Source organism: Macaca mulatta, chromosome 13 (assembly GCF_049350105.2).
Source record: "Macaca mulatta isolate MMU2019108-1 chromosome 13, T2T-MMU8v2.0, whole genome shotgun sequence".
NCBI classification, from domain to species: Eukaryota; Metazoa; Chordata; class Mammalia; order Primates; family Cercopithecidae; genus Macaca; species Macaca mulatta.
In genome coordinates this window covers 53783420-53810293 of record NC_133418.1, presented here as the reverse complement: position 1 = coordinate 53810293, position 26874 = coordinate 53783420, and the positions used below count along the sequence as shown (strand labels likewise).

At 45.6% G+C, this 26874-nt stretch overlaps 1 protein-coding gene and 1 pseudogene across 1 annotated transcript in view; one reads left to right on the top strand and one right to left on the bottom strand.

The window, feature by feature from the left end:
• Positions 1–26874, top strand: part of VAX2 (ventral anterior homeobox 2) — a 33503-nt gene that overhangs the window by 5833 nt on the left and 796 nt on the right. The window contains exon 2 of the mRNA XM_001100565.5: positions 14979–15166. Within this exon, the coding sequence (XP_001100565.4) occupies positions 14979–15166 (188 nt within the window). The remainder of the gene's footprint in view (positions 1–14978; positions 15167–26874) is intronic.
• Positions 24439–24551, bottom strand: LOC114672055 (small nucleolar RNA U13; annotated as a pseudogene).

Below are 26874 nucleotides of genomic sequence, written 5' to 3'. Positions count from 1 at the left end.
CCAGACTGGAGGAGTGTGCTGTAAGGTCTTGATAGGGGCTTGGGCTTGTAAGGGCTCAGGGCCCTCCTTGAACGTCTCCCCGGTAGCCTTAACATACTTTATTCTTTCTTTCTTTTTTTTTTTTCCTTTTTTCTTTCACTTTTTTTAGATACACTGGTTGCTCTGTCGCCCAGACTGGAGTGCAAGGGTGCAATCATAGTTCACTGTAACCTTGAACCCCTGGGCTCAAGCGGTCCTTCCTCCTCGACCTCCCAAATTGCTGGATTACAGGACTGAGCTACCGCGCATTTCTTGTTCTTTAACTTATTCCACAAACATTAATGCGTACCTACTGTGTGCCAGACTGATCCTGGCTGAAGCTGCCGGCATGCAGTGTCCCAGGGATGTGAGCTATTTCTGCCCAGCTCCCACAGCCAGGCCATGAATAGTTGGGTAGGGACTTCCGCGCTGAAGTCTAGGGGGCACGCTCCCCGAGCCCTGTTCCCTCGACGCCAGGCAAAGACCGCGTAGAAGGTGGTCACTGTGCCCACCAAATCCAGGCGATCTTCCCGGATGCTTTTAGCGTACAGTAGACACTCAATAAATACTTCTCAAATAATTTAAACGAGACAGAATTCATCAACATCGCGTATTTCTGTAGGTACTAGGCGGCCAACGCCTTCTCCTGGAAGAACGTGTGTTCTAAGATTATCTTATTTTTTGACGTTGCAATGTCCTTCTTATATGAAACAGTGATCATGGCAGGACATAGAATAATTGTTAAAACATGAAGTTGGCAACGCCATAGCTTTGGAATTTTGTTTGTGCAATCCGCAGCTTTGGGAAGCACTGAATTACAAAACCTGAAACTACAAAATTACAAAACTACAAAATTACAAAAACTGAAAACCCTCACATATGCGGCCGCTTAGAGGCCGGCCCAGGCTGGAGCGGAGGTCTTGGGAAGCGCTGGGCCGCTCATAAAGTCAATGGTGAGTGTCCCGGCTTTTGGCGGCTGCTGGGTGTGAGGTTCCACGGGCAAAGCCAGCCAGAGGGTTGACAGAAATAACTAGATAAATCTGTGCCCCTGCCCCTGCCAGCTCACAAGGCTGCAGCCCACGACTGGAGCCAAAAATAACCGCGCAGTTGATGCCACGGTTTCCTTAGCGTCTTGCTGGAGACACTGACTTTCAGAGCCCCTATCCCGCCTTCTATTCCCCACTGCTTGGCAGCCCACGGCGTCCTCCCGCGGAGCTGCGGGAGCCAGGGCCGGGCAAAGGACACTGCAAAGCACAGCCTCCGGCAGGGCCACACTTACAATGTAGACAGGTAAATAGAGGATTTAAATTCAAAAAGTAATACGAGCTCGATTTTTTTTAAAAACCAAAGGCAGAGAAGGATCCCAGGAACAGCCATTGTTTTCAATTCTGGGCGAGTCCTTCCAGGCGATTTTTCCATGCTCTTATACAAACAAATAAATAAAAGCAGGATCATATTTCATAGGCTGATTTGCAATTTACCATTTCAAAAAATTTAATCTGCAGTGATCATCTTTTCTGCTGAACTAGTTCTTGCTGTCCCTTGACTGTAGAATTAAGTATTCCTTTGGTTGGGGAGAGCCTAATTTCCCTAAAGACAGGAGGGGCGTCGGGGTTGTTTTTCCTTTGTATAAACACTGAAGTAAGCTTCGAAGGCAGCGGCCTTCTCGACCTTTGTTTCTGTGGGATAAGTTTCTAGCAGTGTGATTGCTGCTTCAAAAGGTTTACACACGCAATTTAAATATGTTTCATTTTCTGTAATGGGTAATTGTAAAATAGATAATTCATCAAAAATCCTTTTTTTTTTTTCAGACATCAGGAGATGGGGGTCTCACTATTTTGGGTTTAAGCTGGACTCAAACGCCCACATAGCTGGGATTACAGGTGGGAGCCACAGCACTTTTTAAAAATTATCCCGTGAAAAACCTCTCCCATCCCTGTCCCCATCACCCACTTCCCACCTGGCTCAAGGACTTTCTAATATGTCCTTCCAGATAATGTTTATGCCTATGGAAATCAGTGCAGTTATATAATTTTTTTCTCCCAATATATCTCGGGGTGTAAATAGCTATTTGTTTGTTTTTTTATAGATGCATAATATTCAATTTAAATGGACTAGGTGGATCATAATGAATATCATATAACCAGTGCCCTATTTGTGGACATTTGGTTATTTTCTTATCTGTTTCTATTATATGTAATCCTGAAATAAAAAAACTTGTTCTTGGTCATTTCCACATGTGTGAGTATATCTGTCAGAGAAGTTCCTAAAAGTAAGTTACTGGGTCAAATAGTATCTGTGTTTGAAATTTGCAAGATAATCCCAAATTGTCCTCGGTAAGATAGTAACAATTTACACTGCCACCAGGGATGTCTGAAAGTGATTGTTTCCCCAAATTTGCCAGCACAGTTCACATTTTACATCTTGATAAATATAGCCAAGTTATTCTGCAGGAGAAGTTTAGTAATTTATGCCCACCCCTTTGCCCTGTTCCCACATTGGACATTTTGTATCATTTCATCTTTGTCAATCTTCATATTCATTAGCCAGCTGTATTTCCTCTATCTATTGATTCATTTCCTTTGACCAGTTTAATTTGCAAATATACTGTTTCCTCACTGATTTGCAGAAACTCTATGTATTGCTTTCAATATGTGTTGCAACATTTTAGTTTACAATTTATCCTTTGATTCGGTTTAGGATGGTCTTTTGTTTTCAAAAGTATAAAGTATCTTTTTATTTTTGTTATGTCATTATATTTTATTTTTTAGAGACAAGGGCTCACTCTGTCACCCAGGCTGGAGTGCAGTGGCCCAACAATAGCCCACTATAATCTTGAACTCCTAGCCTCAAGCAGTCCTCTCGCCTCAGCCTCTGGAGTAGCTGGGACTACAGGCAATCCCCACAATGCTGACCTGGCTTTAATTTTTTTTTTTTTTTTTTTTTTTTTTTTTTTTTTTTTTTAATAGAGAGGGTTTCACCATATTGAGGAGGCCAGTCTAAAACTCTTGGCCTCAAGCAATCCTCCTGCCTGGGCCTCTCATAAAATATCTTTTTAATTACAAAAGCAATCCATACTATTTTGCTATGTCATATAAAATTTAAAAGTTTCTCATTTCTCTTACATAATACACTTCCACTCCTAAGATTTACCTTCCAAACTTTACCTAGTAATTGAAAAATACAAATATGTAAGTTATATATTACAAAAATGGGATTTTTGGCAATGGCTTTTTTTAATTTAAAAAAATTGTCTTAGCTTGCAAGTATGGTAAAAGAATATTTGTGGAAATCTTTCTTTCTAGAACTCCCTCATTTTTTTTAACCACCACATAGGATTCCATTATGTAGATATAATATAACTTATTTAACTGGTTCTCTATTGATGGATATTTAGGTTGGTTGTAATTTTTCATTATTACAAACAAGGCTGTAGTGAACATCTTTGTATCCTAATTTGAACAAATGGTTTGTTTTATATTTAATTATTCCTATCTTTTTATCAGGCAACATCTCATTTTTACCATAGAATGAGTGCTCCTTTGAACAAATGGTTTTGTTTAATCTTATTTATGAGACAATTTGGAAAATGTAAAACCAGGTGGGATATTTTATTATGTTAAGGAATAACTGTCAATTTTTATTGTGATAATAGTATTGTAGGTGACTTTCTTAAGAGTCCCCCTTTTTTAGAGATACATGTTGAAATACTCGTAAGCGAAATGTTATGACTTCTAGAATTTGCTAACAATTACAGCAGAATAGAAGAAATAAGATTATTCCTGAGTTTCTAATAGTTGAAATTGGGTGACAGGTATATTGGAGCTCATTATACTGCTCTCCCTAATTTTGTAAATGTTTGAAATTTGTCATAATAAAATATTTAAAGTAACAACAATCATTTTACATATACACGGTATGAATATAATTACAGGATAAATTCCTGGAAGCAAACTTTTAAAATCCAAGGATATAAATTTAAAGTTATGATAGTATTTCCAAATTTTATATCAAAAATACTGATTTATGCTCTTAGCCATCTTGTATAAAAGTGCCATTTCTCTACGTCCTCCCAACTCAGGATATACTTAATTTTTTAGAGTGAAATCTTTTCAAGTGACAAAATAATCCCATTTTATTAGTAGTTTAAATTGCTAGTGAGGTTAAGCATGTTTTTATGTAGTTATTTTTCATTTAATATTCTCTTCTGTGAATTAGTCATATATTTAGCCATTTCTTCATCGAATCACTAATCGTTTTCTCATCTTTGGCAGTGCTACTTATATAGTAAGGAAAGGAGCCCTTTTTCTGTGACATGTATTGCAAACAACTCCCAGGTCACTTTCTAAAAAAACAAAAAAAACAAAACAACAACAACAAAAAACTTTCTTCGTGGGATTTTTTTTTTTTTTTTCCTAAACTGACATTTAAACCCTAATCACATTTAATGGTCGTTCCTTTTTGGGCTTCTAGATTCTAGCTCTTAGTTAGAAAAATCGTCATCCAGCATTTAAAACATTATATATACATATACAAACATATTAAAAATTTTTGTTACCAAAAAAATTTTATTACCTAGTTTTTTCAGCAAAAGAAATAATAAAGAAAGACAAAAAATGCATAGAATCTTTTCTCCCTGATCAGTTTCCACTCCTCAGAGGCAAGAGAAGAGTGAGGTACTTATTTTGCCAGATTTGTTCCTGTGTGGTTATAAAAACACAGACACATGCACACAGAGGATTTACTTTTACTGCTTTTTTAAAATATAAAAATGGGTTTATGCACACTTGCCATTCCACTTAGTAGTATACAATAAACATCCATCCAGGTTATGTGTCTCATTCTTGTTAATGTCTACATATAGCGAAAGTTATTACTAGACTATGATTTTATTGACAATTTTCCTATTGATAAACATTCAGTTTTTTCCCTTTTGTTCCCTCTTGCAAACTATGCTACAAACAATGGGTCTGTATTTATCAAGTATGCCAATGTTTCTGTGTGATAGAAAGCTCTATAAAAATTCTGAGACAAAGGCACTGTGCATTTTAAGTTTAGTTAGGCATTATTTCTCTTCAAAAACCATATATTATATCAATTTATGTTCTTATTAACACAGCTTGAGAGAACCTAATTCTGCTCAGCCTTGCCAGCACAACTTTCCAAGTCTGATAGATAAAATATGGCATCTCAAAAAAAAAAAAAAGGAGGTATCTCATTGCTGTTAAAACTTTCATTTTTCTGATTCCTCTAGCCCGAGTCGTTTTTCATATTTATTAACCACATGCATTTCTCCTTCTCTGAATAATTTGTTTGGTTTCTCCCTGGACTGCTTGACTTTACTCACTGGTTTACAGAGGCTGTGTGTACACCAGACATTAGGACTCTCTTAAGCATTCATTATGAATATTTTCTCCCAATCTTCATTTGTGTTTTAACTGTCTCTTACCCGGCAGAAGCATTTATTTTTGGTACTCAAATATGTCATTTATTTTCCTTTTTAGAAAGTTATTTTATATTTGTTCTTCAAATTTTAGAGCTTTATTTACATTTAAATTTGTGTTTATTTTTGCACACAGTGTGAGATAAATAACTTTATTCCAAATAATGAACTAATTGTCCAAAAGTCATATCTCTGATAACCCTGTCTTTCCTCCAACTAATTCGAAATACTGTCTTCATAACATACCAGATCCACACAGACACATGGATTTGCTTCATAACCCTTGTGCAGCATTATACCATTTTAGTTGCTGTAGATTTGTAACATACTTGCTGTGTGGTAATACATGTATTCACTCCTATTGTTTAACTTTTCTTGTTGACTATTCTAGCATTTTCAATGTTCCCAATAAACTTGAGAATGAATTTTCCATAAGGAATTTTTATAGTAATCACATTATGTTTGTAGGTAGGGGCAGGAAGGGCCTTGCACACTTAAAAGTCAGCATATTATCGGCCAGGCATGGTGGCTCATGCCTGTAATCCCAGCACTTTGGGAGGCCGAGGTGGGCAGATCACCCGAGGTCAGGAACTCAAAACCAGCCTGGGCAACATGGCGAAACCCCGTCTCTACTAAAAATACAAAAATTAGCCAGGCGCGGCAGTGGGCGCCTGTAATCTCAGCTACTCAGGAGGCTGAGGGAGGAGAATCGCTTGAACCCGGGAGGCGGAGGTTGCAGTGAGCCAAGATCACGCCGTTGCACTCCAGCCTGGGTGACAGAGCGAGACTCCGTTTAAAAAAAAAAAAAAAAAAAAAAGTCAGCATATTATCAGCTTATTGTGCACAGAGACTACCTGGTTCTAGGTAGGAAAAGAAGTGAGATAGGGCTTTGGAGGTGGGACGGGGCGTCGCGGGGGGTGTCTACTGGAGAGGTGCCAGCAGGGCACCTGAGGTCAGAAGCATAAGCTAACTACTGTTAGGCCAGGGGTCACCACCTCTCCCAAGCAAAGGCTCTCTGGGCAGAATTCATCCTCCCACATACCCCCAGAGCTCACCCCTCTTTGAGGAGACTTGAGGGGCAGCAAAATGTAGGACTCGGAATGAGTACATTTCACCCTAATAAGTGCCTACCTGCAAGGAAGCCCTGGAATGAAAGCTGTTCCTCTTTCCTGATGCTCCTCCCAAACTCCTCCCAGAAAAGGAGCAATTCAAAAAAAGAGGGCTACTTTAGTAAGATAGGCTATATTTTGCTGCAGAGACAATCCCAAATTTTAGAGGCCCAACAAAACACAAATGCATTTATCACTCACATAAGTCCATCACAAGTGGACAGGGGCTCATCTTGGTACTCAGAAACCCAGGCTGGTAAAGCTTCTTCACTCCTGCTTCCAAGACCATCAAAGTAGAAAGGGTGTGGCAGCACACATACTCTCTCTGGTTATTGGGTTTTGTTATTTAGGGCAGGGACAGTAATATCCCCTTATCTTGTTTTATTGCCTTCCCAGCACTCATCATTGCCTTACATATTTTTAAAATTTATTTTTTATTAAAAATAGGTTGTTTGAAGGCCGGGTGCAGTGGCTCACGCCTGTAATCTCAAAACTTTGGGAGGCTGAGGCGGGCAGATCACTTGAGCATTTTGAGACCAGTTTGACTAACGTGGTGAAACCCTGCCTCTAATAAAAATACAAAAATTAGTGGGCATGGTGGTGGGCGCCTGTAATCTCAGCTACTCAGAAGGTGGAGGCAGGAGACTCATTCGAACTCAAGAGGCAGAGGTTGCCGTGAGCCGAGATCACACCACTGCACTCCAGCCTGGGCGACAAAGGGGGACTCCGTCTCAAAATAAATAAATAAATAAATAAATAAATAAATAAATAAATAACTTTACATTTATTATCTGTCTCCCTCCCTAGTACAAGGTTTATGGAAACAAGTACTTTTCTCTTTTGCCCATTTCTGTATCCCCAGGCCCTAGAATAGTATTTGACACATAAGTGCTTATTAAATACATATTGAATGGTTGAAAATATTCAGTTGTTTTAATCTACATAAATGAGATTAAACTACACATGTTATTCTGTACCTTACTTTCATACACTAATGTCTGTTCATATAGCTTATTGCCTCATTCTTTTCAATTACTACATGGTGTTTTATAATATGAATGTACCAGTATTTGTTCAACCATTTCTCTTGTGGAAAATATTGAAGATGCTTTCAAATTTTTGGTGTTTTGAGCAGTGCAGCAATACACATCATTGTTGTATATACTTTGGAGCACCTGAGCCTGTGTTTCTCTAGCACAAATGCCAACGAAAATAAAATCAGGCCAGGTGTGGTGGCTTATGCCTGTAATCCCAGCATTTTGGGAGGCCGAGGTGGGCGGATCACTTGAGGTCAAGAGTTTGAGACCAGCCTGGCCAACATGGTGAAACCTTGTCTCTACTAAAAAATTACAAAAATTAGGGGGCGTGGTGATGGGCACCTGTAATCCCAGCTGCTCGGGAGTTGAGACAGGAGAATCACTTGAACGTAGGAGGCGGAGGCTGCAGTGAGCTGATATCGCACCACTGCACTCCAGTCTGGGCGACAGAGCAAGACTCTATCTCAAAAAAATTAAAAAAAAAAAATAAAATAAAATAAAATAATGGAAGCAAAAGTTATGTGCATCTTTAATCTTGATAAATGCAGCCTTAAAAGATGGACTCATTTATGGTTCTACTAATAGCGTATAGGAATGTAGATTTCCCTACAGTGCATCATTGTTATTAATTGTCATCATTGTTTTTAATCACCTGTTAATGTCCTTTCAATCTTATGGGATATAAAGGGCTTTCCATTGTTGCTGGAAACATTGTTGTATTATATTGATTACCATAAAGCTATGCTTACCCTTTCATAGGTTTATTGGCCATTTAGCTGTCTTTTTCTGTGAATGACCCAGATAAATTACTTGACCATTTATTTTACTAGGCTATTTACTTTAATTTTTTTTTTTTTTTTTTTTTTTTTTTTTTTTTTTTTTTTTTGAGACAAAGTCTCACAGTGTCACCGGGCTGGAGTGCAATGGTGTGATCTCGGCTCACTGCAACCTCTACCTCCCAGGTTCAAGTGATTCTCATGGCTTGGCCTCCCGGGTAGCTGCGATTACGGGTGCATGCCACCACGCCCAGCTAACTTTTGTAGTTTTAGTAAAGAAGGGGTTTCACCATGTTGCCCAGGCTGGTCTCCAACTCCAGACCTCAAGTGATCTGCCCACCTTGGCCTCCCTAAGTGCTGGGATTACCGGCGTGAGTTACCACAACCAGCCTCTTTGACTCTTAAATGTATTTTTTTTTCAAATCTGTTTCTTTTACTTTACCTTGATTTTGGTGCTTTTGTCACCCAAGTTTTTAGCTTTAATGTAGTCAAATACATCCTTTATGTTTCCTTTACAGCCTCCAGTATTTTTTTGTTTGTTTGTTATTTGTTTTTCTGAGACCGAGTCTTGCTCTCTCTCTCAGGCTGAAGTGCAATGGCACAATCTCAGCTCACTGCAACCTCCCCCTCCCAGGTTCAAGTGATTCTCCTGCCTCAGCCTCTCAAGTAGCTGGGATTACAGGTACCTGCCGCCATGCCCAGATAATTTTTGTATTTTTTAGTAGAGACGGGGTTTCTCCACGTTGGCCAGGCTGGCCTCGAACTCCTGACCTCAGGTGATCCACCTGACTCTGCCTCCCAAAGGGCTGGGATTACAAGCGTGAGCCGCCATGCCTGGCCTACAGCCTCCAGTTTTGTAGCTTGCTGAGAAATCTCATCCCAAGCCTAGGATTCTAAAAACATCCTCCTGTATTTTCTTGTAATGCGCTTATCATTTTATCATCTATGACTTGCTGTTTAATCCACTTTAAATGTGTTGTTATTTATGGAGCAAGACAGAAATTTAACTTAATTTTATTCCAAACATACAATTTATGATCACCAATCTGCCTAATGGACTAAATCACTCTTTTCCCATCTCGAATGCCCCTTTATGATAAACTCTATGACTATAGATACATGTGTCTAATATCCCCTTATCTTGTACTTTCCACGCTATTGTTTCCCCATATGCAGCCATTTGAGTCCCATCTTCATTTGTTATATTCATATTCCATTTATTTTCTTAATATTTTAGCTTAATGCATTTTAAGATTAAATTTCCACTTTAGCCTCACCCTAAGCTTATAAAATTATAGGTTTAAATTTTTTATAGTAAACATTAAAATAAATGCCTAACTTTTGACATGACATATGTTTATTTGTGTACCATTTTAAATCATCTTACAGATGGAATACAGGGACACTATTGTGTTCTTTCTACTAATGGATTAGTCAGTTTCTGTGACAACACATCACTCTAGCTTTATGGCATGCTTTTGTTGTCAACTTTTTATCTTGAAATAATTATACACTCACAAGGTGTTACAAAAATAGTACAGAGAGGTCCTGTGTATCCATCACCTAGCTTCTCTGTAGGTGGCATTTTACAAACCTATAGTACATTATGAAAATCAGAAAATTGACACTAGTACAATATAATTAACTAGACTACAGACCTCCTCAGATTTCACCTGTTTTTCCTTGCACTGTTTTTTGGGGTTTTGTATATAGTTCTATGACATTTTATTACATTTATAGATCCATGTCACCACCCCCACAGCCATGATACGGTACTATGGTGTCACCACAAAGGAACTTCCTCTTACTACTCATTGATGCCCAGGTCCTTCCTCCATCCCCAAACCCTGGCAACCACTGATCTGGTCTCCACCTCTATAATTTTGTTACTTTTATATTAAATGAATGGAGTCATATAGTGTATAACTTTTGGGGACTGTTTTTTCCCCTCAGTATAATTTCCTCAGTAAATTGTTGTGTGTATCAATCGTTATTCCTTCTTTTCCTGAGTGTTATCCCAGAGTACAGTTATGCCACAGTTTGTTTAACCATTCACCCACTGAGGGACGTCTGATTTGTTTCCATTAGGGGGCTATTACAAATAAAGCTGCTATGGTCATTTGTATACAGGTTTTTGTGTGAACATAAGATTTCAGCTGGGCATAGTGGCTCACGCCTGTAATCCCAACATTTTGGGAGGCTGAGGCAGGCGGATCACCTGAGGTCAGGAGTTCGAGACCAGCCTGGCCAATGTGGTGAAACTCCATCTCTGCTAAAAATACAATTAGCTGGGTGTGGTGGCAGGCACCTGTAATCCCAGCTACTTGGTATTATTGGGAGGCTGAGGCAGGAAAATCACTTGAAACTGGAAGGTGGAGGTTGCAGTGAGCTGAGATCGCGCCACTGCACTCCAGCCTGGGCAACAAAAGTGAAACTCCATCTCAAAGAAAAAAAAAAAAAGCCATACATGCTGGCAGGTGCCTGTAACCCCAGCTACTCAGGAGGCTGAGGCATAAGAATCGTTTGAACCTGGGAGGTGGAGGTTGCAGTGAGCTGAGATCACACTACTGTACTCCAGCCTGGGGGATACAGCGAGACTCTGTCTCTAAATAAATAAATAAAACAAAACAAATATTTCATTTCCCTAGAATAAATGCCCAGGAGTTCAGTCACTGAGTTGTAGGATAAGTATATTTTTAACTCTTTAGGAAACTGCCAAGCTAGTTGTATCATTTTCCATTCCCATCAGCAATGTAGGAGAGATCCAGCTTCTCTGTATCCTCACCAGCTTTTCCACTCTTGGTATTTTTTCTTTTCGCTGTTCTGATAGGTGTTTCTTATTGTGACCTTAATTGCCTTTCCCTGACGGCCAGCAATGTTGAACATTTTTCATGCACTTATTCGCATGGCATGTTTTGATATTTGGTGGCAAGTTTGAGGTTGCCTTTCTCGTCTGGTTCGTGCCTCCCTGACCCTGAGGGAGACAGCTGCACTTGGCTGCTCCCTGAGGTGGCAATCCTCCTTTTAGGTCTTGTATAAAGAGGGAGGGGTGGTTTGATCTTATGGTTAGGGGCTCAGGTTCAGATGCTCCAGGGTGGGCTTGAGGAGGCTGATTAAGGGGAGAGTATGACACCAGCTGTAACAGCACCGTTCCTCCTATTCGTACCCCACAAAACATGTTTGATAAAATCAGTGCCATTTGAGATGGATTCACTTGGGAGTGTTGTGACAAAGTTCTGAGTCTGCTCTCACAATTGGAAATTATGGAACCTGAGCAAAGGAGACTGATCCAGTCACAGTGGGGTCACAAATATTACCCTATCATTTTAGAATGTGAACAGAATTGGAGCTGGGAAGCTTGAGTTGTCCTAAGAGGTCTATAGTTTCTACGACACAGCTTTTGATAGGCTCTGCCCAGCAGCCTGGTAGGACCTGGCCTGGGATGGGGAGGGAGGCCACCTCTGAGTGAGCAGTGACACATCCTCCACCCTGGCTCACCTTCTCCCTGAGGCTGACTGTGAACAGGATGGTGCTTGAGAACCTGTGAGATCAGAGCCAGGACTCTTGAGCCAGGAGCCAGATCATACCCTGGAGAGGGAGCATCAACTGGCACTGGCAGGACCCAGAAAGAGTCAGTCTCCTGGGGTGCCACATTTGGAGGGAGGGACTCAGGGTAACCATCTAGAGCAGGGATTCTCAAGGTAGGTTCCTCAGTCCCTGTGGATCACAAGGAGCCTCCTGGTAGACAGCATGTCCCAAATACAGCTCTTTCCATTATGTTCTCCAGGGGAGTGATGAACTCATCCAGAAGATTCCATCTTTTACTCATGACCAAGTCCACTTCATTTCAACCTATTAATTGAATTATTAAGAATTACCAACTGAGGGCCGGGCATGATGGCTCACGCCTGTAATCCCAGCACTTTGGGTGGCCGAGGCAGGCGGATTGCGAGGTCAGGAGATCGAGACTATCCTGGCTAATATGGTGAAACCTCGTCTCCACTAAAAATACAAAAAATTAGCCAGGCATGGTGGCGGGTGCCTGTAGTCCCAGCTACTCAGGAGGCTGAGGCAGGAGAATGGTGTGAGACCGGGAGATGGAGTTTGCAGTGAGCTGAGATTGCACCACTGCACTCCAGCCTCGGCAACAGAGTGAGACTCCATCTCAAAAAGAAAGAAAAGAAAAGAAAAGAGAGAGAGAGAGAGAGAGAGAGAGAGAGAGAGAGAGAGAGAGAGAGAAGGAAAGAAAGAAAGAAAGAAAGAAAGAAAGAAAGAAAGAAAGAAAGAAAGAAAGAAAGAAAGAAAGAAAAGAAGGAAGGAAGGAAAGAAAGAAGGAAGGAAGGAAAAGGAAAGAAAAAGAAAGAAAGAAAGAAGGAAAGAAAGAAAGAAAGCAAGAAAGAAAGAAAGAAAGAAAAGAAAGAAAGAAAGAAAGAAAGAAAGAAAGAAAGAAAGAAAGAAAGAACGAACCGAGGGAAGGCATAAAGTAAAATGATGGAGCCAGGCACAGTGGCTCATGCCTGTAATCCCAGCACTTTGGGAGGTCGAGGTGGATGGATCATGAATGAGGCCAGGAGTTCGAGACCAGCCTGGCCAACATAGTGAAACCCCGTCTCTACTAAAAATACAAAAATTAGCCGGGCATGGTGGCACGCATTTGTAGTCCCAGTTACTCGCGAGGCTGAGGCAGGAGAATCACTTGAACCTGGGAGGAGAAGGTTGTCGTGAGCTGAGATGGTGCCACTGCACTCCAGCCTAAGCAACAGAGTGTGTTCACAAAAAAAAAAAAAAAAAAAAAAAATTGACGGTGTTTCAAGAGTTTCTTGGACACTGCCAGTATGACCTTGAGTAAATTACTTAAAATTTGTTACTCCATTTCCTCATCTGTAAAACGGGGATCATAATAATTCCAAATTCATGGAGACATTGGGAAGGTTAAATTGCTTAAAACAGCGGGGTGTGGTGGCTCACAGCTGCAATCCCAGCACTTTGGAAGGCTGAGACAAGAGGATCACTTGAGCCCAGGAGTTCAAAACCACCCTGGGTGAGACCCCATCTCATTTTTTAAAAACAAAGAAAAAAATAAAAATAACATAAGGCCGGGTGCAGTGACTCACGCCTGTAATCCCACCACTTTGGGAGGCTGAGGAGGGCGGATCACTTGAGCCCAGAAGTTACAGACCAGCCTGGGCAACACGGTGAAATCCCCTATGCCCCCGTCTCTACAAAAAATACAAAAATTAGCTGGGCGTTGTGGTGCGCTCCTGTAGTCCCAGCGACTCAGGAGGCTGAAGTAGGAGGATGGATTGAACCCAGGAAGTCGAGACCGCAGTAAGCTGAGATGCGCCACTGCGCTCCAGCCTGGGCGAGAGAGTGAGACCCTGTCTCAAAAAATAAATAAACAAAACAAAATTAAATTAAATTAAGTGCCTGACCCAGAGCAAGTACTGCAGACGTGTCACCCTTTGTTATGGCTGCAACGTCAACAGCCACTGCCCAGTCTGGCCGCGTTGCAAACTCCGACTGCGTGCGCCCCCTGGAGGGTATTGGAATTCCTGCACCTGTGGAGGGTTGCTTTCTTCCCTGGGTTTCCTCACGGCGTCCTTGAGTTGGTAAGCTTCCCATTGCCAATGTTAAGTAATGGAAATTCCTGTTAGTTTAGCTTCGTTATCATGGACATCATTTGTTGGTAGTGATTTTGTAAATCCTACAGGTGTGATGCTGCATATTTCCACAATCTAATTTGTAACAGAAAATGTTCTAATAACTAGATTTCAAGCCATCAGTATGTGTGGGTCAAACATGGATCATCTCCACCCCTGTAGTTAAATGTTACTAAGTTCTTTATCAGGAGTGCATGGGGAACATGGGCTGCTGGGTTTTCAATCTCTCTTCAGTGGGCTCCAAAATATTGGAGGCCCTGTGCGTGGAGGGCATTGGTCAGAGTCCAGGAGTGGCCCTACTGTTCAGGACTAGGTATATGGGGAGTGGCAGAAGCCCCCATCTGGAAAGCATCCCAGCAGCCTGATATGACAGCAGTTGTCCTTGGGCTCCTCCTGGGGACCTCAGCTCCCCAGACTGTCCTCTGCCCCTCATCAGCTAGCCGCCTCCTCATGGACCCCAGGTCTGTGGATAACACTCCTTCATGCATGCACACACACACAACGCATACACACACACACAGCTTAGGACCCGGCTCTGACCTCTCCAGTAAGCCTTACCTGATTGATCACACTCAATTCTAACCCATCATTCCCTATGTACTTGAGGATCCAGCATATTTTTCCCATCTGTTCCTTACTCTGCAAAGGCCCAGAATCCTGGCTGGGTCAGAGTGAGTCCTTTCTTCCCAGACCACGATGGTATTTGTACTGAGGCCTATTCACATACATTTAGCCACTCATTCGATACAATATCCTGCATTGGGTGGTTAAGGAATCTGGGCCCAGAGAGGGTGAGCAACTTGTTACAGGTCATGCAACCAGATCCAGGCCGGAGGAGCTCCGCGATAGATCACACCACCTTTTATTAAGATGCTTTCTGGTGATCTAACTCCCTAGCTAATGAACTAACCTGGCTCCTTTCATGGTCTCTGCAGATGCCAAGGGGACAATTCGGGAAATTGTCCTGCCTAAGGGCCTGGACCTGGACCGGCCCAAGCGGACACGTACATCCTTCACTGCCGAGCAGCTGTACCGCCTGGAGATGGAGTTCCAGCGCTGCCAGTACGTGGTGGGCCGCGAGCGCACTGAGCTGGCCCGCCAGCTAAACCTCTCCGAGACCCAGGTAAGAGACCAGGGCCAGGCCACTCCACTCTTGTCCTGGCAGCCTGGGAACTCCTGGGGATATGAGGCCCTGTGAACTGCTACAGGGAGACCCAACTTCGGAGGAGTTCAGACAAACACGAGGGAAAGACTTTCAGCTACAGGTAAATGAGAGCGAAAGAGCAAATAAACACACCGTGACCATAGACAGTCAGGAAATGCCAGCGAGGCCCTTCTGGATACATCAGGCACTTTTGGATGGAATATGGAAAAGGTTCAGAGAAACGGGGAGAGCAGCCCTCAGGGCGCAGGGAATGGCTTGAGGGGGTGTTGGCATGTAAGAGGAGTGACGAGAAGGGATGGTGAGGGCTTGGCTGGTTGGAAATAAAGATTCTGGGGAAGATGAAACATTATAAAATTGGGCTGGGGACCTCTTGCTTCTCCATTTCTGGCCCTTTCCCACTCTCCATCACCTTCCCTTCATCTCAGGGTGCCTCAGTCTCTTGTTGGAAAGGAGGGGTCTGCACACCCCCTTCACCTGGGTAGGACTGGCATTTTAACTGAAGTATGCTTAACTCGAAAGAAAAAAACTTTTGTAAATTAAGCACCTACCCTGTATGAATGGAGACCCTTCAAGCTGGTACTAGAGCTACAGAATACTACTACTAATGATAATAATAATACTTAGTACTTAACATGTGTCAGGCACTAAGTGCTTTGCCTATGTTAAGTAACTAATCCCTGCCAAGAAGCAGATGATGTCATTCCCATGTTACAGGTGACAGGAAGTTATGCCCAAGGTCAGAGAACTAATTCGTTCCAGAGCTGGGCTTTGGACAAGCAGTCTCTCGTCTTCATGCTGCCTATAAACGGGCAACCTTCCTTGAGCTTGTCAAAGAATAACTCAGAGACCCTTCTTTCAGCCAGACCTCTAGTAGTTTGCTTTCATATTTGAGGGAGATCAATCAATACATGCATTGCAAACAATGGCCAAAATAGGATTGAGAAAGTGGAGAGGAAGGGAGGAGGGGAGTGAGGAAGCGCTGGTCTGGAGCAGTGTGCTGGTTTCCTTCCTGGAGTGAGGCAGGAGGCTGTGCTGGAGTGAGGGCTTCCCCTCTGTGCTGTGTGGCTGCTGTCCTCCCCTGTGTCCCTGCCTCAGTGAGGTCAGCTCTCCCTGCTTCCCTCAGTGTAATTCCTCCAGCCCCTCAAATCCCACCAACAGAGTGCTGTGTAGCCCACCCCTGGGGAGGGGATAGTCAGATGCCCGTGGAAGTCCTGGTCCCCTTGAGGGGTGAGCAGGCTCCTCCTGGGGTACACTGAGTGTAAGACAGAGGAAGAGGCAAGAAGGGGCGAGAGGCAGAGGAGGGGCAGACCGGGAGGAGGGGCAGGCTGGGGAAGGACAGCAGCTGCTGTCCTGCAGGGCTGGGTCATCTCCACCTGCACTTGTTTTCCCCCAGCTGCCACTGCAGAGCTCCCAAACAACCCTTCAGGGCCTCTCTCCAGCTGGGCTCAACAGGGGGCTGGGAAGCCTGGCCTGTGTTCAGAGAGGAGGCTGCAGTGGCAGGGCCAGGCCAGAGCTCCTGGGGAAGTCACCGAGGCCCGTATTCCCTACACGGAGCTGCCCTTGGAGGTCAAGCCCAAGCCCCTCCTCTTCCAGGAAGCCTTCTGCAGGTGCCTTGCCCTCTTCCCAAGAGACCTTTCCACATGGCTTGACCTGGAGAGAGAGACACAGAGAGAGAGAATGTGTGTGTGTGCGCGCATGTGTACGTGTGTGTGTGAGTGTGCGCGTATGTGTACATGTGTGTGGTGTTGGATCTCCACCAGTATTTGCTTCCCAAGGGCAAGAATGTGTTTATAGGCCACGGCCCCTCGTGGCGCTCCGCAAGGAAACCAGAACACAGCTGCTCACACAGTAGGCCCTCAGCGAGTCCTCCGCACTGTTCCCACTGATGACCCTCCTTTCTCTGTCCCCAGTCCTAGGGTTGACAGATAGTAAAAGTCACGGACAGCTGATGCTTATTGAGCACTTCCCATGCACCAGGTCCTGTTCCAAGGGTGTGACATAGTCTAACTAGTTTAGTCCTCACCACAACCTTGTGGGATACATGTGAGATTTTTCTTCCAACACCAAGCGTATGGTATGTTCCAACCACCAGCAGGCAGTGCTCCAATTCTCCAGCGTCACTGAGTATATTCAACAGTTCAATACTGACAGCAATTCCCAGAGCTAGCTCAGACCCTACAAGTTAAGGGCTCAGTCCCACAAGACAGTGCCACAGCAGACTCAAGTTCCAGGAGCCACCTGTGCTTCTGAATGGACTGGCCTAAAACTGGGGGCTCCCACATCACCCTCTTCAGGTTTGACAATTCACTAGAATGACGCACAGAACTCAGGAAACACCTCCCCTACACTTGCTGGTTTGTTATAAATGACACAAGTGAGGAACAGCCAGATGGAAGAGGCAAAGGGCAAGGTAAGGGGGAGGTGCGTGGAGCTCCCATACCGTTTCCAGTGTCCCTGTTCCCACCGCTTCCACGTGTTCACCAACCAGAAGTTCTCCTGGTCTCCTTGTTCAAGACTAAATCCAGGCTGGCCTGGCACAGTGGCTCATGCCTGTAATCCCAGCACTTTGGGAGGCCAAGGAGGGAGGATCACTCACGATCCCAGGAGTTCAAGACCAACCTGGGCAGCACAGGGAGACCTCATCTCTAAAACAGTTTTTTGAAACATTTTTTACAGTTTAAACAGTAAACTGCAGGGTGTGGTGGCACACACCTGTAGTACCAGCTACTTGGGAGGCTGAGGTGAGAGGATTGTTTGAGCCCAGGAGGTCAAGGCTACAGTGAGTCATGTTAGCTCCACTGCACTCCAGCCTGGGTGACAGAGCAAGACTCTATCTCAAAAACAAACAAAAAAAGACTATAATCCAATCTCCATTTCCCTCCCCTGCCTAGAAGGAAAAAATGGGGTCGGCTGAAAGTTTCCACCCTCTAATCACAAGTATGGTCTTTCTAGAACCAGCCCCAGTCCTGAAACTACCTAGAGATCCACCCTGAATCACCTCATTAGCATACGACAGTAAGTCTTATTTATTTATTTATTTATTTATTTATTCATTCATTCATTTATTTACTGTAGAGACAGGGTCTTGCTTTGTTTCCTAGGCTGACCTGGAACTCCTGGTCTCAAGTAATCCTTCCTCCTCCGCCTTCCAAAGTGCTGGGATTATAGGTGTGAGCCACCATGCCCAGCCAATAAGAGTATATGGTTTCCACTTTTAAAAAAAGGAAACTGAGGCATAGAAAAGTTAAATAAATAACTTGCTCAAGATTTGCAGCAGGTGCATTCATGAGCTCATTTAACCTTTAGAAGAAGATGGCTTTATGGGTCCTATTATCCCCATTTAAGCAAACTAAGCCTCAGAGAGGTTAACTAACTTGTAGCTAGGATTCTGTGGCATTCTCAGTATGTTCACCCATACTTTTGTTCAAAAATATTATTGAATATCTACTATATAGCGGGTACTCTTCTAGGCACTAGGGCTATAGCTTAGAACAAAACAGACCAGGCACCTGCCCTTGTGCAGTTAAGATCCATGGAGACAAAGACAAACTGGATTTCCAAGAGTGATAAGTGTTATGAGGGAGCTCAAATGGGGTCATAGGAGAGAGACTAGAAGGAAGTGTTTTATTGAGGTGTTCAGGGAAGGCCTCTTTGAGAAGATGACATTGAGCTTAGGCCTGAGTGAGAAGGAAGAGACAGCCAGATGAGGAGCCAGGACATGTCAAGGCAGAGGGTAACTATGAAGACCTGAGGGGCAGGAACTGGCATAGAATGCTCTAGAAGTGTCAGAAGGCCAGAGTGGCTGGAGCTACAGGGTAATAGAGTAAGTAGGTAGGGGAGGATCATGCGGGGCTTAGAGATCATGATAATACATTGAAGAGAAAGTGACAGGAGATGATTGGCATTTTACAGAAGTTGCTCTGGCTGCCACCCAGGGAAGGGACCACAGGGGACAGGAGTGGACGGGTAGGGACTACTGACATGGACCTTGAACAGAGCGGTGGTGGAGAAGAGAAGCGCACTGACGTGAGAGGTACTCTAATTTAGCGCTGGAACCTGTTAGGACTTGTTCATGGATTACACGCACAGGGTGAGGGAAAGGAAGTGGTTTGGGTTGAACAATTGGGAGAATGGTGACACCATTTAACGAGTTGAGAAAGTAGGGGAGAAGCAAGATGGTGGGAGCGTAATCAAGAATATTGTTTTGGATTAGTTAAGTTTGAGATCCCAGCAGAGATGTCAGGAAGGCATGTCAGATTTTGGGGAGGACTGGTTTTTCTCTGATTTAAGTTAAGTTATCTGAGAGTCTCTGTCAGAGCTCTTTTGGGGGAAAAGATAAGAAATTCCTTCAGGTGCCCTCAGATAATGGGTGGTCTCCCCAGGGATAAAAACAGAAGCCATAGCCTTGTGGAAATTCAATAACGGGAACCACGGTGTAGCCAGGAATTGGAAGAGACTGAAAGCCAAAGGTTCTTTTGGGCCCAACAGATTCAGCACCAGCTGCTCACAGACCTTCCTCCCAGTGCTCTGCTGAATATGCACTCCAACTGCTCTCCAAAATACCTGCTTCTCTCTCTGTTTCTCCTCTCCTCCTCTCCTCTCTTCTCTCTTCTTATCTCTTCTCTTCTCTCTTTTTTCTCTTCTCTTCCTTCTGCCAAACAGCATCTCTACCTTCTTCCCTGGATACTCAGAGGACCCAGGCATGGTTCCAATTCAGGCAGAGAAAACACAGAGCTTGCTCAGGGCCCATTTCCATGGCTAGTCTCTTTTTATAATCTAGCATGCCCAATTCAGTTGAGTTGTCTGCAGATTTAAATCAGAAGCCCACTTACAGGATTGGGCAGGCAGAATGGGGAAGCCCTTTCCTTGGCTCCCCACCACCCACAGGGCTCTGCAGGATAAAGAGTCCACCACAGTAGGAACAGTGAGCAAGACACAGTGCAGCTGACCTCCGTCCCAGCCTTGCCCAGACTCCATGGCTGTGAAATAGAGGCTGTGCATGGCTGCCCTGGAGAGCAGGGGCAGCCTCAGAGGAATCTCTCTCTTGAGACTACAAAAGAACCCTCTGCCCACCTTTATCAGCCCAACAGTAGCATGCACTCAAAGCTCTTCTCATGTTGGAGAACAGGGACAGCCCCATTTAGTCCAGTTCTCCTTAATTTTAGAAACATTCTGATACACCTTGTCACCATGCTTTGTTTAAAAAAGAAAGTTTGGTGTTTGATTAAAGCAGCATTTCTCAAGGTATGCTCTGGAGACCAGCTGTACGTACAGCTCCCCTGGGGTAAAATACAGATGCCTGTGCCACCCTCAGCCCAGAGGTTCCCAGTCAGATTTCTAGGGAAGACCCCACAACCTATATACTTTTCATTCCAGGTGCACAGTGATGTCTGAGAATCACTGGCTTACGGAAAAGTGAGCAAATTTGACCAGATGTGATCACCATGTTGCTTAAAAGACTTTATCATCGGCTGGGCACGGTGGCTCACGCCTATAATCCCAGCACTTTGCGAGGCCGAGGCAGGCGGATCACAAGGTCAGGAGACTGAGACCATCCTGGCTAATACGGTGAAACCCCATCCTACTAAAATTACAAAAAATTAGCCAGGCGTGGTGGCAGGCGCCTGTAGTCCCAGCTACTTGAGAGGCTGAGGCAGGACAATGGCGTGAACCCGGGAGGCGGAGCTTGCAGTGAGCCGAGATTGTGCCGCTGCACTCCAGCCTGGGCGACAGAGTAAACCCCATCTCAAAAAAAAAAAAAGACTTCATCATCTGCCAGGCACTTTACTAAGTCCATGATTATTAGCCTACGGAGTCATTACAACAAAACTATGAGGAAGAGTTATGAACCCTGTTTTACTGATGGGGAAACTGAGGCACCAAGAAGTTAAGTAACTTGTCCTAAGTCATCTAGCTAGTAAGGGAACCAGAATTGAATTAGGGGCTGTCTGACCTCTGATTCTCCACTATATTGTCTGCTACTTCAACCAAAACACTTACCATACCATAACACTTACTGCTTGCCCATGACCCACCCTGCTAGTGCCTGACAGCCAAGAGGGTCAAAATGGAGTTTTATTTATCTTTGTTTTTTCAGCACCTGGCAATGCCTGGCTTGCATCAAATGCTTGATATTTCTGTGTTGCTGAATGAATGACCGGAGTACCAGGGTCCGAGCAGGACATAAGAGGATGTGGCTGCAGAGGAAGGGAAGGTGAGAGGCTGGCTCAGGACTCCCCTCCTGCAGCTGGCCTGGAGGACGTTCTTAGGGCCAGGAGCCCAGGAGTCAGGCGGAGAACAAACTGCCAAGTCCCAGTATGCCCCCGGGATGCCCACTTAGCTTGGATAAGAGCTGGTCCAGCCCTTCAGCATTGTCCTCAGCCTCATGCTTGATGCCTGTGCCCCAGATGGCTTCTTCCAGAACAGCAGAATAGATTATACCTTTCCAGTGCAGATTACAAAAACCAGGCCATCCTAGATACACAGATACCGCTCACCTCAGATTAAGTATGGGCCCATGGTCACAGGAAACAGTCTTTAAAAGAAGAATGCCATTTCCAGATCAACAATGAATCTTGGAATTTAATACTGACCATGATCCCAAAGAAGCTGGTGGGTAATCTCCTGGAAAATTCCTCTGTAGTCCTGGCAGCCAAGTGGAAACCATGCCCATCCCCTGGTGCGCAGCTGTGGGTCACAGTGTGGCCTAGCAAGACATCAGGGAGCGGGGCGGGGCCATGGGTCACAGTGTGGCCCAGCAAGAGATCGGGAGGCGGGCAGGGCAGGCACCAAGCACTCACTGAGTCCCAGGGAGTCAAGATGACAGCCTCCAGGAGGTCACACAGGGCCCTGAGAAGACAGAGGAGGGAGACAGCCCAGAAGGTGCACTGAGCAGGTGAGGGGAGAGGCGTGCTGGCCTCGCCGCCCTGTGAAGTTGGCTAGGAATGGTTTCCCAGAAGCGGAAAAGGACGGATCACTTTGGATTTAACCTTGAGAAGAGGATGACCCGGAGGTGGAAATGAAGGCCTCCTGGGGGAGGAGGGACACATTCAGAGGGTTCTGAGCCTGTCTGTTCTTCAGAGAGACAGAGAGACAACATTTGCAGGACCTTATGAACCTACCTGTTACGGCCTGATGGGCCTGATGGGATTGATGGTGGGAAGTAGAGAGTTGAGCCTTCTTACTCCTGCTCTTGAAGTTTGCAATGCTGGGAAGCACATTAGAATCACCCACAGAGCTTTAGAAGAATACTCAGGCCTCAGCCCCATTCCCTAGAGATTCTGATTTAATATGGGTGTGGAATGAGGCCTGGACATTGTCCCAGAAAATTCCAATGTGCAGCCAAGTTTGAGAATTCCTGACCTAGCCCATATGTGGCCAAGAAACAAGCACCCCTGGTCCCAGCCCCTGCTCCATCTGCCTCTGACTTCTCCTCTCCTAGAGTCCAGGCTCACCTTCTCAGGAGATGCCCAAACCCATCACCAGCTCACACCCACCTCTCCTTGCTACACTCAGAGCTGCAGGAAGATGGGATATGTGGGAGAGCACCTTGCAAATGCCTGGTCATTCATCTGTCACACCCCGTTACTGCCACTCCCTGAGTACGAATTGCCCTCTGTTTGTCGGCAATGAGTTAGTGCCACTCCCCCACTAGACCTTCAGCTTCCCAAGGACCAGAATCATGACATCTGTGTCTCCTCTCCCTCTAGTTCAGAAACAGAGCTAGAAACAAAGAAAGCAAGCGATAAATAACTACCCACATTTCCTGTGGGCCAGGCATGATGCTAAGCCCCCTCAATGGGTTTTCTTCTTTCATCTCTGCAATAGCCAAGTATTATTGTCCCCATGTTAAAGATGAGACACTGAGGCTCAGGGGTTCCTGGAGGTGGTGCCTGGCTTCACGTCCTAGGACGGGGAGGTGCTGGCTTGGCTAAGAGGTCAGGAAGCTTCCCAGCAGGGACAGGGAATGCAGCAGTGTGCAGCGCTATGGTCCTTGAGGATCTGGTGGGACTGCTTCCCTCAGCAGTCAGATTCCAGAGGTGACAAATAGGAAAGGATTTTCTTCTTTCCAGTCACTGCCTTTAGCTAGGTTTGGCTGAATCTCCCTTGACCATCCCTTACTGGTATCTTCTTCAAATGTCCCCTCTTCAGGGAGGCTGCATGTGTCATTCCATTAACAAAATAGTCACCCCCGCTCCTTCCTGTCTGCTATCCTGCCACCTTTCTCTAAAGCAGTGCCCCCCAGAGTATGACCCTTGGGCCACTGCCAGCCCATAAACTGTTACCTGTCTATGACACGGTAAGTACAGAAATAGACAATAGGTATTTAGAAAAGGCCTGGTGCAGTGGCTCATGCCTGTAATACCAGCACTTTAGGAGGCTGAGGTGGGCAGATCATGAGGTCAGGAGTTCAAGACCAGCCTGGCCAACATGGTGAAACCCTGTCTCTACTAAAAATACAAAAATTAGCTGGGTGTGATGGCACACGCCTATAATCCCAGCTACTCAGGAGGCTGAGGCAGGAGAATCACTTGAACCCCAGAGGTGGAGGTTGCAGTGAGCCGAGATCGTGCCACTGCACTCCAGCCTGGGCTACAGAGTGAGACTCCATCTCAAAAAAAAAAAAAAATGTATATAGTAATCTTTCCAGTAATTCATTTTAATTGTATTTTTTTAAAGTATTGGTCCTCAACAAAATTGGACACTTAATAAATGGTCCTCACCTCAAATAATTTGAGAAACACGGCTCAAAGTCCTTGTTGCCAATTGACAGATAGGCTTGTTTGTGTTTGTTGTTCATCCTCTGCCTCCCCAACTCCACTGCCCACTCCACATGGCAAGGATTCACTCGGCTTTGTTCACTGCTGATTCCCTGGGCCTCAGTGTATATCTGATGAGTGAATGAACACATAAAGGAAGCAATCAACCTCAAGTAGATCCCATAACTTTCTGGTCATTTTTGGTTATTGAATCTGTGTCCGCCAGGTGCGGTGGTGTGCACCTATAGTCCCAGAACTTGGGAGGCTGAGGCAAGAGGATCGCTTGACGCCAGGATTTTGAGGCTGCAGTGAGCTCTCATCACACCAGTGCTCTCCAGCCTGGGCAGAAAACCAACACTTTGTCTCTAAAAACAAAAATAAAGAAAGAAACTCAATCCAATGTCCTTCAAAACACCAAGCTCACATCTAGTTTAAATCTCATCTTCTCCTGAAGCCCCACACTGCTTCCCCACTCAGAACAGCCTTGACTCACTGCTTGCCAGCAAGGTTTGAGGTTTGAGGAAAGCACATCTCACATAGGAGCATGAACACGCAATCATCCTGCTGAAGAACTACGAAAGGACCCCTGCCCACTCTGCCTCCTCCCAGTGCAGCCTCTGGAGGGGATTGTGATCTGTCTCAGTCACTTGCTCCCTCTTCCCCCAACAGCCACCTCCTCCAGGATCAGAGGGTAGAGGGTGGCTTCAAGGAGGCGGAGATATTTTTAAAAGACTGGACATCTTCTGGTGTGAGGAGGGGAGGCACCCAGGCCTCACTTTCTGAAGGCCTTTGCTGGAGGGCCAGTCACTCCTAGGAGGTGGTGATGTCTGGCATGGCCAAGGTGGCCTAGTCTGCCTTGGTTCTGCCTGTCTTCTTAACCTGGGCAACCCTCTGGCTCCAGCCTCCTCCTCCACCCATTTCTTGGCACCTTCTCAAAACCTTCCTTACAGGAAGGGACCAGCAAGGTCTTCCTGACCTTTTCTTATTGGGCCCTCCCCTCCACGGTTCTCAACCTCCCTCCTGGTACACCTGCCCCAGCTCCAGGTGAGGAGAAGGGTTGGCCTCTGTGTTCCCAGGGAAACAACTCTGGGTCCTCCCATGGTGGCCCCCATGACATGGGCCTGTAGGTGCTGTGGCCTGATGAGTTTCTGGACTGGGGCATGAATGCCAGTCTCTCCTAGTGCCTACAAGTGATTCTTTTGGGCCCTCCCCCAACTTGTGTCTGTGGGGCAGCACACCCTTCCTCCCATGAGGTTCTGTGGCCCCCAGGGGACTGAGCCTGAGCTTCCTGCCCAGTTCCCTTTCCTCACGTAGACTAGGAAGGGGGTTGGAGCACTGGGTGCTGAGTGGTAGGGGCAGGGCCAGTTCTGCCTCCTCTCAGAGGCCCTGAAAAAGACCTCTTCCATGATGCTGGTGACTCTCTTCAGACTGTGGCACCACAGTGTCCTCAGCTTTGTGTGGCCAACAGAAGTCCCCCTCAACAACCTGCCACATCCAGTCACACTTGGTGTCACATTGAGAAACTTGGCCTTTATAGGTGATGGGGCGGGAGGGTGCTGCTAAAAACTTCAAACCGGGCAACGGTCAGATCAGGTTAGAAAGAGCTCCCTCCAAAGGCAGCAGCAGCCAGCATGGAGGCAGAGGCCTCACCGTCCTCAGACAGGAATCTGGCCCCTCCTCTGGCCGTGCCCCCCCACTACATGATAAGGACTCTGCAAAGCCAAGGGGTCTAGCCTGCCAGAAGCCTGTGCCCACCTTCGAGACCACCCATCCCTGCCACCAAAGTGTCCAGTTTCAGAATTCCCTGCCAAATGGCCCTGAGCCCACATCCAGCACCTGTCTGGGCCTCTCCAGGGTCAGTCCTCCCAAGGGCAGACCACAGACATTATTCAGCACCCCAGGCCCAAGAAGCAGCCAATGCGGGGTTATTTGCAGAGTGTGAACAGGCTGGGGCAGCCACACACGTGTGGATCAGAGCCAGGGTGGGCCATGAGCCAGAGGCTTCCATTTTTTCTCTTGCCCCAAGCCCTCTAAATGTTACAGTTTAGACCTGGGGCAGAGACACCTTTAAAACACCAGTTTCTTCACCTTGGAACCACCTGGTGAGCTTTAAAAACTAGTAGAGTCTGGGTCCCAGGCTCCCCTGTTCTGAGTTTATTGGTCCAAGGTGAGAAGTGAACTAGGGTCTTAAAGCTCCCCAGGTTCTCATGGGCAGCCAGGGTCGAGAGGTGCTTCTGTAGAGACAGTGCCATGGTCCAGGTCAGAGAGAACAAAGGAAGAGAGGAGGGTCTGCTCTAGGGAGCGGGGAGAGGGGCTCCTGCATAGGTGAGTGGAGGCGGCCATGATGGAAGAGGGAACATGCGAAGCCTCTGTTTGGAGGACAGAGCTGCACATGTGGGGTTTGGGGTGTTTTTTGAGATATCCATGGGGAGATGTCTAGCAGGCAGGTGGATACGTGGCCTGGATCTCAGTTCAGACTCCTGGGCTTGAGGTAGAGTTGGAATTACCAGCACATAAATGGTGGCTGAGGCCGTGAACTTGACTTTGAGCCAAGGGCATGTGGGTCAAGAGGAGAACATCAGTTGTACCCCCAAACTCCATCCTCTGTCTGTCAATCCGTTCCTCCATCCTAGGCCAGAGTCAGTTTAGCAGTAGAGGGGCCTCCATAATTTGGGGGACCAGAGTCCCTAATCAGTTGGTCTAGAGCAGGCTGGTTGTGGGGAGACCCTAACAACAATCTGCTCTTCTTTCCCTCCTGCTCCACCCTCACACCCTGCCCCACCCCCACACCCTGCCCCACCCCATCCACCATCTGCCCCACCCATGCCCTTCCTCTCTCCACCCTCACACCCTGCCCCACCCCATCCACCACCTGCCCCATCCATGCCCTTCTTCGCTCCACCCTCA